At 47.1% G+C, this 16,895-nt stretch overlaps 2 protein-coding genes across 54 annotated transcripts in view; one reads left to right on the forward strand and one right to left on the reverse strand.

Moving 5' to 3' along the window:
* Positions 1–1,729: 1,729 nt before the first annotated feature.
* LOC139586949 (AP-2 complex subunit sigma) lies at positions 1,730–13,821 on the reverse strand. 4 transcript variants are annotated; one of them, XM_071420691.1, is made up of 5 exons: positions 13,615–13,821; positions 10,882–11,031; positions 6,083–6,196; positions 5,893–5,952; positions 1,730–1,997 (listed from the first exon to the last, which is right to left on the reverse strand). In XM_071420691.1, exons 1-5 carry the CDS (start codon positions 13,804–13,806, stop codon positions 1,896–1,898), a joined length of 618 nt encoding a protein of 205 aa, XP_071276792.1. In that variant the 5' UTR covers positions 13,807–13,821; the 3' UTR covers positions 1,730–1,895. The 4 variants fall into 4 exon arrangements, with proteins under 4 accessions (XP_071276792.1, XP_071276793.1, XP_071276790.1 ...); XM_071420692.1 differs by lacking the exon at positions 1,730–1,997 and adding an exon at positions 2,615–2,698; XM_071420689.1 differs by lacking the exon at positions 1,730–1,997 and adding an exon at positions 3,630–3,887.
* Positions 13,822–14,500: 679 nt separating this feature from the next.
* LOC139586947 (rho GTPase-activating protein 35-like) overlaps positions 14,501–16,895 on the forward strand; it is a 31,745-nt gene continuing 29,350 nt past the window's right edge. For all 50 annotated transcript variants that reach the window (XM_071420635.1, XM_071420640.1, XM_071420641.1 and 47 more), the window contains exon 1: positions 14,501–14,706. The gene's annotated coding sequence lies outside the window, so the exon portion shown is untranslated. The remainder of the gene's footprint in view (positions 14,707–16,895) is intronic.

Raw genomic sequence — 16,895 nt, forward strand, 5'->3', positions numbered from 1 at the left:
TGGGCTCCCTGTGCCACCCCTGGGTGTCCCCAGTGTCCCTGATGCCACTCTTGGTGTCCCCATTGCCACCTTTGGTGTCCCCAGTGTCACTTTTGGGGTCCTTGTGCCACCTTTGAGGTCCCTGTACCACCCTTGGTGTCCTCCTGTCACCCTTGGGCTCCCTGTGCCACCCTGGGGTCCCTGTGCCACCCTTGGGGTCTTTGCCCCACTTTACCTGGTTCTGGTGTCACCTTTGGGGTCCCTGTACCATCCTTGGGCTCTCTGTGCCATCTTGGGTGTCTCCAGTGTCACCTTTGGGGTCCCTGTGCTGCTTTACCTGGCCCTGGTGCCACCATTGAGGTCCCTGTGCCACCCATGGGGTTCCTGTGCCACCTTTGGGGTCCTTGTGGCATCCTTGAGGTCCCCATGTCACCTTTGGGCTCCCTCTGCCACCTTTGGGGTCCCTGTTCCATCCTTGGTGTCCCCAGTATCTCCAGTGCCACCTTTGGGGTTCCTGTTCCATCCTGGGTGTCCCCAGTGTCACTTTGGGGTCCCTGTACCATCCTTGGTGTCCTCCTGTCACCCTTGGGCTCCCTGTGCCACCTTGGGGGTCCCTGTGGCACCTTTGGGGTCCTTGTCCCCCTTTACCTGGTCCTGGTGCCACCCTTGGGCTCCCTGTGCCACTTTTGGGCTCCCTGTGCCACCCTGGGCGTCCCCAGTGTCACCTTTGGGCTCCCTGTGCCACCCCTGGGGTCACCTTTGGTGTCCCCAGTGTCACCTTTGGTGTCCCTGATGCCACTTTTGGGGTCCCTGGTGCCACCCTGGGTGTCCCCAGTGTCCCCAGTGTCACCTTTGGTGTCCCCAGTGTCACTTTTGGGTCCCTGATGTCACTTTTGGTGTCCCCAATGTCCCCTTCTCCTGGTTTTGGTCACCATTCATTCATTTTATCCCATTTTTGGTCAATTTTATCCCATTTTGGATCAATTTTAATTCACTTTATCCCATTTTATTCCCATTTTTATCCCATTTTATTCCCATTTTTATCCCATTTTTTTCCATTTCCAATCCACTTCTTCCCATTTTTGCTCCTTTTTAACCCATTTTATTCCCATTTTTAATCAATTTTAACCCATTTTATTCCCATTTTTATCCCATTTTTTCCATTTCCAATCCACATTTTCCCCATTTCTGCTCATTTTTAACCCATTTTATTCCCATTTTTATCCCATTTTAACCCATTTTAACCCATTTATTCCCATTTCTGCTCATTTTTAACCCATTTATTCCCAATTTTCCCCATTTTTTTCCATTTCCAATGCACTTTTTCCCATTTTTCCTCCTTTTTAACCCATTTATTCCCATTTTTGATCATTTTATTCCCATTTTTGCTCCTTTTTAACCCATTTATTCCCATTTCCCATCATTTTTAACCCATTTTATTCCCAATTTTTCCCCATTTTTGACCATTTCCAATCCATTTATTCCCATTTCTGCTCCTTTTTAACCCATTTTATTCCCATTTTTGTTCATTTTTAACCCAATTTATTCCCATTTTTATCCCATTTTATTCCCATTTTTATCCCATTTTTGCTCATTTTTACCCCATTTTCCCCCATTTTTTTCCATTTCCAATCCACATTTCCCCATTTTTCCTCCTTTTTAACCCATTTATTCCCATTTTTGTTCATTTTAAACCCATTTATTCCCATTTTTCCCCATTTTTTTCCATTTCCAATCCACATTTTCCCCATTTTTCCTCCTTTTTAACCCATTTTATTCCCATTTTTGGTCCCTTTCATGCACAGGAATTCACATTTTTTACACAGCACGAGAACACTGACACTGGGGGGAGGAATTTTGGGGCAATTTTGGGGCAAATTTGGGCAAATTTTGGGGCAAATTTGGGGGATTTTGGGTCATTCCAGGGATTGCAGCATCAGGAGCTGCTTCAGCACCTTGGTCTGGCTCGTCTCCCGAATTTCCCCTGCCAGGAACATCTCATCCACCACGGTGTACACCTGGAAATGGGGAGAAAAAGGGAAAATTAGGGAAAAACAGCAAAAATCTGCAAAAAAAATGGGAAAAAATGACCTAAAAACGGCTGAAATTGACCCAAAAATGGCTAAAATAGACCTAAAAATGGCTGAAATTGACCCAAAATAGCCCAAAATCAGCCCAATCTCATCCACCACGGTGTAGAGCTGGAAATGGGGAGAAAAAGGGAAAATTAGGGAAAAACAGTAAAAAAATGGGAAAAAATGACTAAAATTGACCCAAAAATGGCTAAAATTGACCCCAAAATGGCTTAAATAAACCTAAAAATGGCCCAAAATAGCCCAAAATCAGCCCAATCTCATCCACCACCGTGTAGACCTGGAAATGGGGAGAAAAAGGGAAAATTAGGGAAAAACAGCAAAAAACAGCAAAAATCTGCAAAAAAAACGGGAAAAAATGACCCAAAAATGGCTAAAATTGACCCAAAAATGACCCAAAAATGGCTAAAAATGACCCAAAATCAGCCCAATCTCATCCACCCCTGTGTGCACCTGGAAATGGGGAGAAAAAGGGAAAATTAGGGAAAAACAGAAAAAAAATGGGAAAAAATGACCCAAAAATGGCTAAAATTGACCCAAAAATGGCTAAAATTGACCTAAAAATGAGCTAAAAATGACCCAAAATAGCCCAAAATCAGCCCAATCTCATCCACCACGGTGTAGACCTGGAAATGGGGAGAAAAAGGGAAAATTAGGGAAAAACAGTGAAAAAATGGGAAAAAATGACCCAAAAATGACCCAAAAATGGCTGAAATAGACCCAAAAATGAGCTAAAAATGGCCCAAAATAGCCCAAAATCAGCCCAATCTCATCCACCCCTGTGTGCACCTGAAAATGGGGAGAAAAAGGGAAAATGAGGGAAAATTAGGGAAAAATGACAAAAATCTGCAAAAAAAACGTGAAAAAATGACCCAAAAATGGCTAAAATTGACCTAAAAATGGCTAAAAATGACCCAAAATCAGCCCAATCTCATCCACCACCGTGTAGACCTGGAAATGGGGAGAAAAAGGGAAAATTAGGGAAAAACAGCAAAAAACAGCAAAAATCTGCAAAAAAAACGGGAAAAAATGACCCAAAAATGGCTAAAATTGACCCAAAAATGACCTAAAAATGGCTAAAATTGTCCCAAAATCAGCCCAATCTCATCCACCCCTGTGTGCACCTGGAAATGGGGAGAAAAAGGGAAAATTAGGGAAAAACAGCAAAAAACAGCAAAAATCTGCAAAAAAACGGGAAAAAATGACCCAAAAATGGCTAAAATTGACCCAAAAATGACCTAAAAATGGCTAAAAATGACCCAAAATCAGCCCAATCTCATCCACCCCTGTGTGCACCTGGAAATGGGGAGAAAAAGGGAAAATTAGGGAAAAACAGAAAAAAAATGGGAAAAAATGACCCAAAAATGGCTAAAATTGACCCAAAAATGGCTAAAATTGACCTAAAAATGAGCTAAAAATGACCCAAAATAGCCCAAAATCAGCCCAATCTCATCCACCATGGTGTAGACCTGGAAATGGGGAGAAAAAGGGAAAATTAGGGAAAATTAGGGAAAAATGACAAAAATCAGCAAAAAAATGGGAAAAAATGACCCAAAATTGGCTAAAATTGACCTAAAAATGAGCTAAAAGTGACCCAAAATAGCCCAAAATCAGCCCAATCTCATCCACCACGGTGTAGAGCTGGAAATGGGGAGAAAAAGGGAAAATTAGGGAGAAACAGTAAAAAAAATGGGAAAAAATGACCCAAAAATGGCTAAAATTGACCCAAAAATGGCTGAAATAGACCCAAAAATGACCTAAAAATGGGTAAAAATAACCCAAAATCAGCCCAATCTCATCCACCACCGTGTAGACCTGGAAATGGGGAGAAAAAGGGAAAATTAGGGAAAATTAGGGAAAAATGACAAAAATCTGCAAAAAAAACGGGAAAAAATGACCCAAAAATGGCTAAAATTGACCCAAAAATGGCTAAAAATGACCCAAAATCAGCCCAATCTCATCCACCCCTGTGTGCACCTGGAAATGGGGAGAAAAAGGGAAATTTAGGGAAAAATGGCAAAAATCTGCAAAAAAAACGGGAAAAAATGACCCAAAAATGGCTGAAAATGACCCAAAAATGACCCAAAAATGACCCAAAAATGGCAAAAATTGGCCCAAAAATGACCCAAAAATGGCAAAAATTGACCCAAAAATGACCCAAAAATGGCAAAAATTGACCTAAAAATGGCCCAAAAATGAATACGTTAATAAATAAATAAATAAATAAATGAATTAACCCCTCCAATTAATTAATTAACCCCCCATATTAATTAACCCCCCTCCAATTAATTAATTAACCCCCTCCCAAATTAATGAAACCCCTCCCAAATTAATTAACAAATTATAAATTAATAAATAAACTCCTCCTCAAATTAATTAACCCCCCAAATTAATTAACCCGTCCCAAATTAATTAAACCCCCTCCAATTAATTAATTAACCCCATCCCCAATTAATTAATTCGATTAATTAACCCCCAAAATTAATTAATTAACCCCTCTTCAAATTAATTACCCCATCCCAAATTAATTAAACCCCCTCCAATTAATTAATTAACCCATCCCAAATTAATTAAACCCCTCCCCAAATTAATGAAACCCTCTCTAAATTAATTAACCCCAATTATTTAATAAATTATAAATTAATAAATTAATTAATCCCTCCTCAAATTAATTAACCCCCCTCCAATTAATTAACCCATTCCCAAATTAATTAACCCCAAATTACTTAATTATAAATTAATAAATAATTAACCCCTCCCCAAATTAATTAACCCCCAATTAGTTAACAAAATATACATAAATAAATTAAATAACCCCTTCCCAAATTAATTAACTCCCTCCAATTAATTAATTAACCCCTTCCCAAATTAATGAAACTCCTCCCAAATTAATTTTCCCCTCCCCAATTAATTAACCCCTCCCCAAATTAATTACCCCTCCTCAAATTAATTAATTAACCCCTCCATATTAATTAAGCCCCCCAATTAATTAACCCCATCCCAAATAAATTAACCCCCCCAAATTAATGAAACCCCTCCCAAATTAATTACCCCCCTCCCATTAATTAATTAACCCCATCCCAATTAATTACCCCCCTCCAATGCATTAATTACCCCCCTCCCCAATTAATTAACCCCCCCAAATTTATTCACCCCAATTAATAAATTATAAATTATTAATAATTAACCCCTCCTCAAATTCATTAACACCCCAAATAATGAAACCCCTCCCCAAATTAATTAACCCCCAATTAGTTAACAAAATATACATAAATAAATTAATGAACCCCTTCCCAAATTAATTAAACCCCTCCCCAAATTAATTAACCCCTCCAATTAATTAATTAACCCCTCCTCAAATTAATTAACCCCCTCCAATTAATTAATTAACCCCTCCCCAAATTAATTAACCCTCCCCAATTAATTAATTAACCCCTCCTCAAATTAATTAACCCCTCCCCAACTTAATGAAACCCATCCCAAATTAATGAAACCCCTCCCCAATAAATTAATAAATTATAAATCAATCAATCAATTAATTAACTCCTCCCAAATTAATTTAACCCCTCCCCAATTAATTAACCCCCCCAAATTAATTAATTCGATTAATTAACCCCCCCAAATTAATTAACCCCACCCAAAAATGAACAAAGAGGCCCCAAAACCCCCTCAGGACGCCCCTAATTGGCCAAAAACCCCTCCCCAAATTAATTAAACCCCATCCCAATTAATTACCCCCCTCCAATGCATTAATTACCCCCCTCCCCAATTAATTAACCCCCATTAATTACCCCCCACCATTCATTAACCCCTTCCCCACCTTGTAGAAGTTGAAGACGAGGTCGAGCTCGCAGACGTTGTGGAAATACTCATTGAGCACCTGGGGTCATTCATTAAAATCCCCAATTAACACCTCCAGGAAGGGTTAATTAAGGCCTGGGGGGGTTCATTAAGGCCTGGGGGGGTTCATTAAGGGTGTAATTAATTAATTAAGGGGGTAATTAACTCACCTCCACGAAGTTGTGGATGGCCTCCAGGTAGGCCAGGTTGTTGTCGGTGACGTCGACGCAGATGCAGAAATAGAGCCCGGCATAGCGGCGGTAAATGATCTTGAAATTGCGGAACTGGGGAAACTGGGAGTTACTGGGAGGGACTGGGAGGGACTGGGAACCACTGGGAGGGACTGGGAGGGACTGGGAGGGACTGGGAGGGGACTGGGATTGACTGGGATTGAGTGGGAGGGACTGGGAGGGACTGGGAGGGCACTGGAGCCCGGCATAGCGGCGGTAAATGATCTTGAAATTGCGGAACTGGGGAAACTGGGAGTTACTGGGAGGGACTGGGACAAACTGGGAACCACTGGGAGGGACTGGGAGAGGTGTGGGAGGGACTGGGACAAACTGGGAACCACTGGGATTAACTGGGATTAACTGGGAACCACTGGGAGGGACTGGGAGGGCACTGGAGCCCGGCATAGCGGCGGTAAATGATCTTGAAATTGCGGAACTGGGGAAACTGGGAGTTACTGGGAGGGACTGGGAGGGACTGGGAGAGGTGTGGGAGGGACTGGGAGGGACTGGGAGAGGTGTGGGAGGGACTGGGAGAGGTGTGGGAGGGACTGGGAGCGACTGGGATTGACTGGGATTGACTGGGAGGGACTGGGAGGGCACTAGAGCCCGGCATAGCGGCGGTAAATGATCTTGAAATTGCGGAACTGGGGAAACTGGGAGTTACTGGGAGGGACTGGGAGGGACTGGGAACCACTGGGAGGGACTGGGAGGGACTGGGAGGGACTGGGAGGGGACTGGGATTGACTGGGATTGAGTGGGAGGGACTGGGAGGGACTGGGAGGGCACTGGAGCCCGGCATAGCGGCGGTAAATGATCTTGAAATTGCGGAACTGGGGAAACTGGGAGTTACTGGGAGGGACTGGGACAAACTGGGAACCACTGGGAGGGACTGGGAGAGGTGTGGGAGGGACTGGGACAAACTGGGAACCACTGGGATTAACTGGGATTAACTGGGAACCACTGGGAGGGACTGGGAGGGCACTGGAGCCCGGCATAGCGGCGGTAAATGATCTTGAAATTGCGGAACTGGGGAAACTGGGAGTTACTGGGAGGGACTGGGAGGGACTGGGAGAGGTGTGGGAGGGACTGGGAGGGACTGGGAGAGGTGTGGGAGGGGACTGGGATTGACTGGGATTGAGTGGGAGGGACTGGGAGGGACTGGGAGCAAATGGATCCCAGCATTGTGGCAGTAAATGATTGTGAAATTGGGGAACTGGGGGAACTGGGAGTTACTGGGAGGGACTGGGAGGGACTGGGAGCGACTGGGAGGGACTGGGAGGGACTGGGAGGGACTGGGAGAGGTGTGGGAGGGACTGGGATTGACTGGGATTGACTGGGAGGGACTGGGAGGGCACTGGAGCCCGGCATAGCGGCGGTAAATGATCTTGAAATTGCGGAACTGGGGGAACTGGGAGTTACTGGGAGGGACTGGGAGGGACTGGGAACCACTGGGAGGGACTGGGAGGGGACTGGGAGGGACTGGGATTAACTGGGAGAGGTGTGGGATTGACTGGGATTGACTGGGAGTAACTGGGAGGGAATGGGAGGGACTGGGAGGGCACTGGAGGCCGGTGTAGCTGCAGTAAAGGATGGGGAAGTTGTGGAACTGGGGGAACTGGGAGTTACTGGGAGGGACTGGGAGGGACTGGGAGGGACTGGGAGAGGTGTGGGAGGGACTGGGAGCGACTGGGATTGACTGGGATTGACTGGGAGGGACTGGGAGGGCACTAGAGCCCGGCATAGCGGCGGTAAATGATCTTGAAATTGCGGAACTGGGGAAACTGGGAGTTACTGGGAGGGACTGGGAACCACTGGGAGGGACTGGGAGAGGTGTGGGAGGGACTGGGAGTTACTGGGATTGACTGGGATTGACTGGGATTGACTGGGATTGACTGGGAGCGATGGTAAATGATCTTGAAATTGCGGAACTGGGACAAACTGGGATTAACTGGGAGCCACTGGGAGGGACTGGGAACCACTGGGAACCACTGGGAGGGACTGGGATTGACTGGGAGCAACTGGGATTAACTGGGAGGGCACTGGAGGCCGGTGTAGCTGCAGTAAAGGATGGGGAAGTTGTGGAACTGGGGGAACTGGGAGTTACTGGGAGGGACTGGGAGGGACTGGGAGTGACGGTAAATGATCTTGAAATTGCAGAACTGGGGGAACTGGGAGTTACTGGGAGGGACTGGGACAAACTGGGAGGGACTGGGAGGGACTGGGACAAACTGGGAGGGACTGGGACAAACTGGGAGGGACTGGGAACCACTGGGATTGACTGGGATTAACTGGGAGGGACTGGGAGGGACTGGGAGAGGTGTGGGAGGGGACTGGGATTAACTGGGATTAACTGGGAGGGACTGGGAGGGCACTGGAGCCTGGCAGAGCAAAGGTAAAGGATGGGGAAGTTGTGGAACTGGGGGCACTGGGAGTTACTGGGAGCCACTGGGAGGGAGTGGGAGCCACTGGGAAGGACTGGAGCAAACTGGGAGGGACTGGGAGAGGTGTGGGAGGGACTGGGATTGACTGGGAGGGACTGGGAGCGACGGTAAATGATCTTGAAATTGCGGAACTGGGACAAACTGGGAGTTACTGGGAGGGACTGGGAACCACTGGGAGGGACTGGGAACCACTGGGAGGGACTGGGAGAGGTGTGGGAGGGACTGGGAGGGACTGGGAGAGGTGTGGGAGGGACTGGGATTAACTGGGAGGGACTGGGAGCGACTGGGAGGGACTGGGAGAGGTGTGGGAGGGACTGGGAGGGCACTGGAGCCCGGCATAGCGGCGGTAAATGATCTTGAAATCGCGGAACTGGGGAAACTGGGAGTTACTGGGAGGGACTGGGAACCATTGGGAGGGACTGGGAGGGACTGGGAACCACTGGCAGTAACTGGGAGGGCACTGGATCTTGAAATTGTGGAACTGGGACAAACTGGGATTAACTGGGAGCCACTGGGAGGGACTGGGAGGGACTGGGAACCACTGGGAGGGACTGGGAACCACTGGGAGGGACTGGGAACCACTGGGAGGGACTGGGATTGACTGGGAGCAACTGGGATTAACTGGGAGGGCACTGGAGGCCGGTGTAGCTGCAGTAAAGGATGGGGAAGTTGTGGAACTGGGGGAACTGGGAGTTACTGGGAGGGACTGGGAGGGACTGGGAGGGACTGGGACAAACTGGGAACCACTGGGAGGAACTGGGAACCACTGGGAGGGACTGGGACAAACTGGGAACCACTGGGAGTAACTGGGAGGGGACTGGGAGGGACTGGGATTGACTGGGATTGACTGGGATTGACTGGGAGTAACTGGGAGGGACTGGAGTGGACTGGGAGGGACTGGGAACCACTGGGAGGAACTGGGAGGGACTGGAGTGGACTGGGAGGGACTGGGAACCACTGGGAGGGACTGGGAGGGACTGGAGTGGACTGGGATTAACTGGGATTGACTGGGAGGGACTGGGAACCACTGGGAGGAACTGGGAGGGACTGGGAGGGACTGGGATTGACTGGGATTGACTGGGATTGACTGGGAGTAACTGGGAGGGACTGGGAGGGACTGGGAACCACTGGGATTAACTGGGAGGGACTGGGAGGGACTGGGAGGGACTGGGAGGGACTGGGAACCACTGGGATTAACTGGGAGGGACTGGGATTGACTGGGAGTAACTGGGAGGGACTGGGAGGGACTGGGAGGAACTGGGATTGACTGGGATTGACTGGGATTGACTGGGAGGGACTGGGAACCACTGGGAGGAACTGGGAGTAACTGGGAGGGACTGGGAGGGACTGGGAGGGACTGGGAACCACTGGGATTAACTGGGAGGGACTGGGAGGAACTGGGATTGACTGGGATTGACTGGGAGTAACTGGGAGGGACTGGGAGGGACTGGGAGCAACAGCTGCTGCTCCAGAGGCCAAAAATGCCAATTTTGGTGTGGAAAATTCCGATTTCAAGGTAGAAAATGGGGATTTTGGGGTGAAAAGCCCGGATTTTGGTGAAAAATGGGGTAAAAAATGGCAATTTTGGGGTAAAATTTGTGATTTTGGGGGAAAATGGCAATTTATGGGTAAAAAAAAAGGAGATTTTGGGGGAAAAATTTGTGATTTTGGGGATAAAATGGCAAATTTGGGGTAAAAAATTGGCATTTTTAGGGGTAAAAAATTAGTAATTTTGGGGATAAAAAAATGTCAGTTTTGGGGTTAAAAATGGCAATTTTAGGGTAAAAATTGGCACTTTTGGGGTAAAAATGGCGATTTTGGGGTAAAAATTTGGTGATTTGGGGGTAAAAAATGGCAATTTTAGGGTAAAAAATCTGATTTTGGGGGTAAAAATTGTGATTTTCGGGGAAAAATGGCAAAATTGGGGTAAAATTTGTGATTTTGGGGTAAAAAATTGCGATTTTGGGGATAAAATGGCAAATTTGGGGTAAAAAATTCGTAATATTGGGGATTAAAAAATGTCAGTTTTGGGGTAAAAATGGTGATTTTGAGGTAAGAGGTGATTTTGGTGAAAAACTGGCAATTTTGGGGGTAAAATTGCAATTTTGGGGTGAAAAATTGGCACTTTTAGGGGTAAAAAATTGGGGTAAAAATTTTGATTTTGGGGTAAAAAATGGCGATTTTGGGAGTAAAAATTGTGATTTTGGTCAAAAATGCCAATTTTGCCGTGGAAAATTCCGATTTGAAGGTAGAAAATGGGGATTTTGGGGTGAAATCCCCGGATTTTGGGGGTTTTACCTCGACAAAATTGGTGTGTTTGGCGTCCCTGACGGTGACCACGGCGTGAACCTCCTCGATCAGCTTCTGCTTCTCGTCATCATCAAACTGCATGTACCACTTGGCCAGGCGGGTCTTGCCAGCCCTGTTCTGGATCAGGATGAAGCGAATCTGCCCCAGAACATTCCAGAAAAAAATTGGAATTTATAGGGTTAAAATTTGGGGGAAATCGGGGAAATGGTTCCCCAAAAATTCCCATTTTTTTGCAATTTTCCGTCATCAAAATTCAATTTTTTTCGCTAATTTTGCCTCAGAAATTCAAGAAAAAATTGGATTTTATTGGGTTCAAATTTGGTGGAAATCAGGGAAATTTTTCCCCAGAAATTCTCATTTTTTTCGGAATTAAAATTCAATTTTCCGTCATCAAAATTCCGATTTTTTCGTTAATTGGCGGAGGGTATTTCCATTAATTCTGCCCCAGAATTCCCAGAAAAAATTGGAATTTTAGAGGGTTAAAATTTGGGAAAAATCGGGGAAATTATTCCCCAAAAATTTGATTTTTTTCGGAATTAAAATCGCAATTTTTCGGTCGTCAAAATTCGGATTTTTTCGTTAATTCGGCCCCAGAATTCCCATAAAAAATTGGATTTTTATATGGTTAAAATTTGGGGGAAATCGGGCAAATGATTCCCCAAAAATTCCCATTTTTTTGTCATTAAAATTCCCATTTTATGGTCATTGAAAATCCAATTTTATTGTGAATTATGGGAGGGTTCCCAGCCCTGTTCTGGATCAGGATGAAGCGAATCTGCCCCAGAACATTCCAGAAAAAAATTGGATTTTAAAAGGTTAAAATTTGGGGGAAATCGGGACAATTATTCCCCAAAAATTCCCATTTTTTTGCAATTTTCCGTCATCAAAATTCAATTTTTTTCGCTAATTTTGCCTCAGAAATTCAAGAAAAAATTGGATTTTTATAGGGTTAAAATTTGGGGGAAATCGGGGAAATTATTCCCCAGAAATTCGATTTTTTTCGGAATTAAAATCGCAATTTTTCGTCGTCAAAATTCGGATTTTTTCGTTAATTTGGCCCCAGAATTCCCAGAAAAAATTGGAATTTGATTGGGTTAAAATTTGGTGGAAATCGGGAAAATTATTCCCCAAAAATTTGATTTTTTTCGGAATTAAAATTCAATTTTCCGTCGTCAAAATTCGGATTTTTTCGTTAATTCGGCCCCAGAATTCCCAGAAAAAATTGGAATTTGATTGGGTTAAAATTTGGTGGAAATCGGGAAAATTATTCCCCAAAAATTCCCATTTTTTTGGCATCGAAAATCCAATTTTCGGTCGCCAAAATTCGGATTTTTTCATTGATTCGGCCCCAGAATTCCCAGAAAAAATTGGATTTTTATTGGGTTAAAATTTGGGGAAAATCGGGAAAATTATTCCCCAAAAATTCCCATTTTTTTGTAATTAAAATTCCCATTTTTTTGTAATTAAAATCCCAATTTTTTTATCATTTAAATTCGGACTTTATCATGAATTATGGGAGGGTTCCCAGCCCCGTTCTGGGCTCTAAATTGGGAAAAGCCCCCAAATCCTCTCATAAAATCCCAAAAATAATTAAAATTCCCCTAAGAACTCCTCAATTTGACCCTAAATTGGGAAAAAACTCAAATTCTCCTCATAAAAACCCAAAATTAATTAAAATTTCCCTCAGAACTCCTCAAAATCCCCCTCAAAAATGACCCGAAATTGGAAAAAAAACCAAGACACCCCAAGTTCTCCTCATAAAAACCCAAAAATAATTAAAATTCCCCTCAGAACTCCTCAAACTGACCCTAAATTGGGAAAAAACTCAAATTCTCCTCATAAAATCCCAAAATTAATTAAAATTCCCCTCAGAACTCCTCAAAATCCCCCTCAAAATGATCCTAAATTGTGGAAAAACCCCAAAATCTCCTCATAAAATCCCAAAATTAATTAAAATTCCCCTCAGAACTCCTCAAAATCCCCCTCAAAATGATCCTAAATTGTGAAAAACCCCAAAATCTCCTCATAAAATACCAAAAATAATTAACCCCCCTCAGAACTCCTCAAAATCCCCCTTAAAAAGGACCCTAAATTGGGAAAAATCCCAAAACAGCCCAAAATCTCCTCATAATATATCCAAAATAATTAAACTCCCCCTCAGTAGCTCTCAATTTGACCCTAAATTGGGAAAAAACTCAAAATATCCTCATAAAAACCCCAAAATAATTAAAATCCCCCTCAGAACTCCTCAAAATGACCCTAAATTGGGAAAAAACCCCATAAGACTTCGAATTTTCCTCATAAAATACCAAAAATGATTAACCCCCCGCCGAACCTCTCAAACTCCCCCTCAAAATGATCCTAAATTGTGAAAAACCCCAAAATCTCCTCATAAAATCCCAAAAATAATTAAACCTCAGAACCTCTCAAAATCACCCTAAATTGGGAAAAGCCCCAAAATCTCCTCATAAACCCCCCAAAATAATTAAAATCCCCTCAGAACTCCTCAAAATTCCCCTCAAAATGATCCTAAATTGTGGAAAAATCCCAAAATCTCCTCATAAAATCCCAAAAATAATTAAATTCCCCCTCAGAACTCCCGTGTCCCCCCACTTCCCTCACGGCGCCTCCAGGCCCGGGCCCCCCCCCGGTTCCTTCCCCCTCCTGTTCCCGCTATCTCCGTGTCCCCCCCGGTTATCCGCTGCCCTCAGGGCTTCTCACCATGGCGGTACCGGCCCGAGGCCTCCCCCGGTTCCGATTCCGGTTCCGGTTCCGATCCCGGTTCCGATTCCGTTCCCGGTTCCGTTCCCGGTTTTCCGCCCCCCCCCACTCAGAGCCAGGCCCCGCCGCTTCCCGCTTCCAACAGGGGGCGCCCCCGCGCCGCCCGCACTGCGCATGCGCGGCACCTCCCATTCCCGCCCTTTCCCCCTCACGTTTCCCGCCCCTCCCTCAAATTCCCGCCCCACTGCCCAAAATTCTCAGCGCCCCCTCCCCAAATTCCCCGGCGCCCCCTCCCCAAATTCCTGCCCTGGAAATGAAGGAGGGCGATCAGAAGGAGATTTGTAGCCCCCTCCCCAAATTGCCCCCACCTCAGAGGTCAAGCCCCGCCCACACAGCTCTTAGCCACGCCTCCTTTCCTCGCTCCCCCTCCCCAAATTCCCTCTCTCCCCCCACCCTCCATATCCCGGTTTTCGCCCCCTCCCCAAATTCCGCGCCCCCTGCCCCTCCAGGCCACGCCCTAAACCACGCTCACTCCCTCATTACCCCACTCTTCTGGCCCCTCCTATTGCATCCCCCCACCCCAAAATTCCCGCTGCTCTTTGCTTCCTTCCCTCCTCACAATTCCCACTTATCCCCCTCACAATTCCCATTTTTTCCCTATAAAATTCCCGGTTTATCCCCCGCCCAAAATCCCTGTGCTCTCCTCCAAGCCCCGCCCCTTCACCCCGCCCCTTCCTTTAGCCCCGCCCCTCCCGCCTCTCCCGCCTCTCCCCTCACGGTGCCGCCCCTCCCCTCCCGCCGCGCACGCGCTCCCGCCATTCCCCCCCCCCCTCCGTGATCGTGAAGGCGGAGGCGGAGAGAGGAGGAGGAGGAGGAGGAGGAGGAGGAGGCGGCTGAGGGCTGAGGGGTGGGGGGGGGGGTTAGAGGAGGAGGAAGGCGCCGCCGCCATTACAGGCCGAGCCCGCCCCGGCGGCCCCCGCCGCCCTCGCCCCGCCCGCCGCCGCCGCCCCGAGAGCGCGGACATGGCGCTGCCGCCGCCTCCCGCCGCCCCCGGCCCGGCCCGATGCCGCCGCCGCCGCCTCTGTTTCTCCGGTAAGAAGGAAACAATTTCCTCCTCGCTCGCTCTCAGCGCCACCATCGCCGCCTTTTTTTCTCTTTGGAAAACCCCCCCCCCCCTCACCACCACCTCCCTCCCCCCCCCCAGAAGAACAATGGGCCGCCCCACCCCCGCCCGCCGCGCGCCCGCCGGGCCGGCCCATGGCCCCCGCGGGGGGGGGTGGGGGGGGGGACGGCCCCGTGAGGGGGGCACGGGAGAGACCACCCCCCGTGGGGGGAGGGTGGGGGGGATGAGACCCCCACCCCCCCATCCGTCCGTTCTCAATGGTTCCGCCGCCCATTCATGGGGGGCTGTGTGGGAGAGACCACCGGGAGGGGAGAGGGGGGACCCCAAAATTGGGGGGGGGGGGGCGGGGGGATTCTGAGGGGAAACCACCCCCAATTTGGGGGCAAGACCATCCTCAATTTGGGGGTGATTCTGAGGGGAGACCACTCTCAGTTTGGGGGGGACATAGAGGGGAGACCACCCCCAATTTGGAAGTGAGACCACCCCCAATTTGGGGGGGCTTAGAAGGGAGACCCCCACAATTTGAAGGGGAGACCACCCCCAATTTAGGGGGGATTCTGAGGGGAGACCACCCCCAATTTGGGGCGAGACCATCCCCAGTTGTGGGGGGACTCTGAGGGGAGACCGTCCCCAATTTGGGGGGACTCAAAGGTGAGACCACCCCCAATTTGGGGGCAAGACCATCCTCAATTTGGGGAGGATTCTGAGGGGAGACCACCCGGAATTTGGGGGGGACATAGAGGGGAGACCACCCCTAATTTGAGGGGGATTCTGAGGGGAGACCATCCCCAATTTGGGGGGACTCAAAGGTGAGACCACCCTCAATTTGGGGGCGAGACCATCCCAAATTTGGGGGGGATTCTGAGGGGAGACCACCCCCAATTTGGGGGGGATTCTGAGGAGACCACCCCCAATTTGGGGGGGACTCAAAGGTGAGACCACCCCCAATTTGGGGGCAAGACCATCCTCAATTTGGGGGGGATTCTGAGGGGAGACCACCCCCAATTTGGGGGGGACTTGGGAGAGACCAACTCCAAATGGGGGGGGACTCTGAGGGGAGACCACCCCCAATTTGGGGGGGGATTTAGGGGCGAGACCACCCCCAATTTTAGGGGGGCTTACAGGTGATACCATCCTCAATTTGGGGGGGATTCTGAGGGGAGACCCCTCCCCAAATTTGGGGGTTCCCCCCTCAAATCCCCCTCCCCAAATTTGGGGTTCCCATTCAAATCCCCCTCCCCAAATTCCTCAGATCCCCCTCCCCAAATTGGGGTCTCCCCCCTCCCCAAATTTGGGGATCCCCCCTCATTTCCCCCTCCCCAAATTTTGGGGTCTCCCCTCAAATCCCCCTCCCCAAAAATTCCCAGTTTTCCTTGGAGTTTTTCCCCATTTTTCCCCCATTTTTTGGGATCATTTGGGATTTTCTGGCTCCCAAAATTCCCCCTTTTTATCCACAGTTGCCATTCCCTGGAAATTTGGGATTTTGGGGATTTATTGGGATTTATTTAGGATTTTTTTTAGGATTTTCTTGGGATTTTTTGGGATTTTTTTAAGGATTTTCTTGTGTTTTTGGGGATTTTTTTGGAGTTTCTTTTGGGATTTTTTTTTTGGAGTTTCTTATGGGATTTTTTTAAAATTTATTTTAGATATTCTTGGATTTTTTGGGGGATTTTTTTGGGGTTTTTTGCGGGGGATTTTCTTGGGATTTTCTTTGGATTTTGGGGTTTTTTTTAGGGATTTGTTTTGGGATTTTTGGGGATTCATTTGGGATTTTTTTAGGATTTTCCTGGGATTGTTTTGGATTTTCTTGGGGAATTTTTGGGGCTTTTTTGGGGGGGGCGGTTTTGGGATTTTTTCCAAATTTCTGGGATTTTTGGGTGATTTTTTAAAATATTTCGTGATTTTTTGGGGTTTTTTTGTTGTTCTTTGGGGTTTTTTTTACTTTTTTGGTTCTTTGGTTTTGGGGGATTTTTTTTGGGACTCTTTGGGTGGAATTTTCTTGGTTTTTGGTGTAATTTTTAAAAATATTTTTGGAATTTTTTGAGTGTTTTTTGGATAATTTTGGGGTTTTTAGGATTTTTTGGGGGGATTTTTAAAATTTATTTTGGATTTTTTGGGGGTTTTTGGGGGGCTTTTTTAGGATTTATTTGGGATTTTT

The sequence above is a fragment of the Agelaius tricolor genome, unplaced genomic scaffold (assembly GCF_023055355.1).
Source record: "Agelaius tricolor isolate 1412-34295 unplaced genomic scaffold, bAgeTri1.0.p SCAF_155, whole genome shotgun sequence".
NCBI lineage: Eukaryota > Metazoa > Chordata > Aves > Passeriformes > Icteridae > Agelaius > Agelaius tricolor.

Coding starts and splice junctions, on each gene's coding strand:
- LOC139586949 (XM_071420689.1), bottom strand. CDS start 13,806: ATGGGAGGTGCCGCGCATGCGCAGTGCGGGCGGCGCGGGGGCGCCCCC. Junction 6,197..10,881: donor AACACACCAATTTTGTCGAG/GTAAAACCCCCA, acceptor CAGTTTCCCCAG/TTCCGCAATTTCAAGATCAT. Junction 5,953..6,082: donor CCATCCACAACTTCGTGGAG/GTGAGTTAATTA, acceptor GAATGACCCCAG/GTGCTCAATGAGTATTTCCA.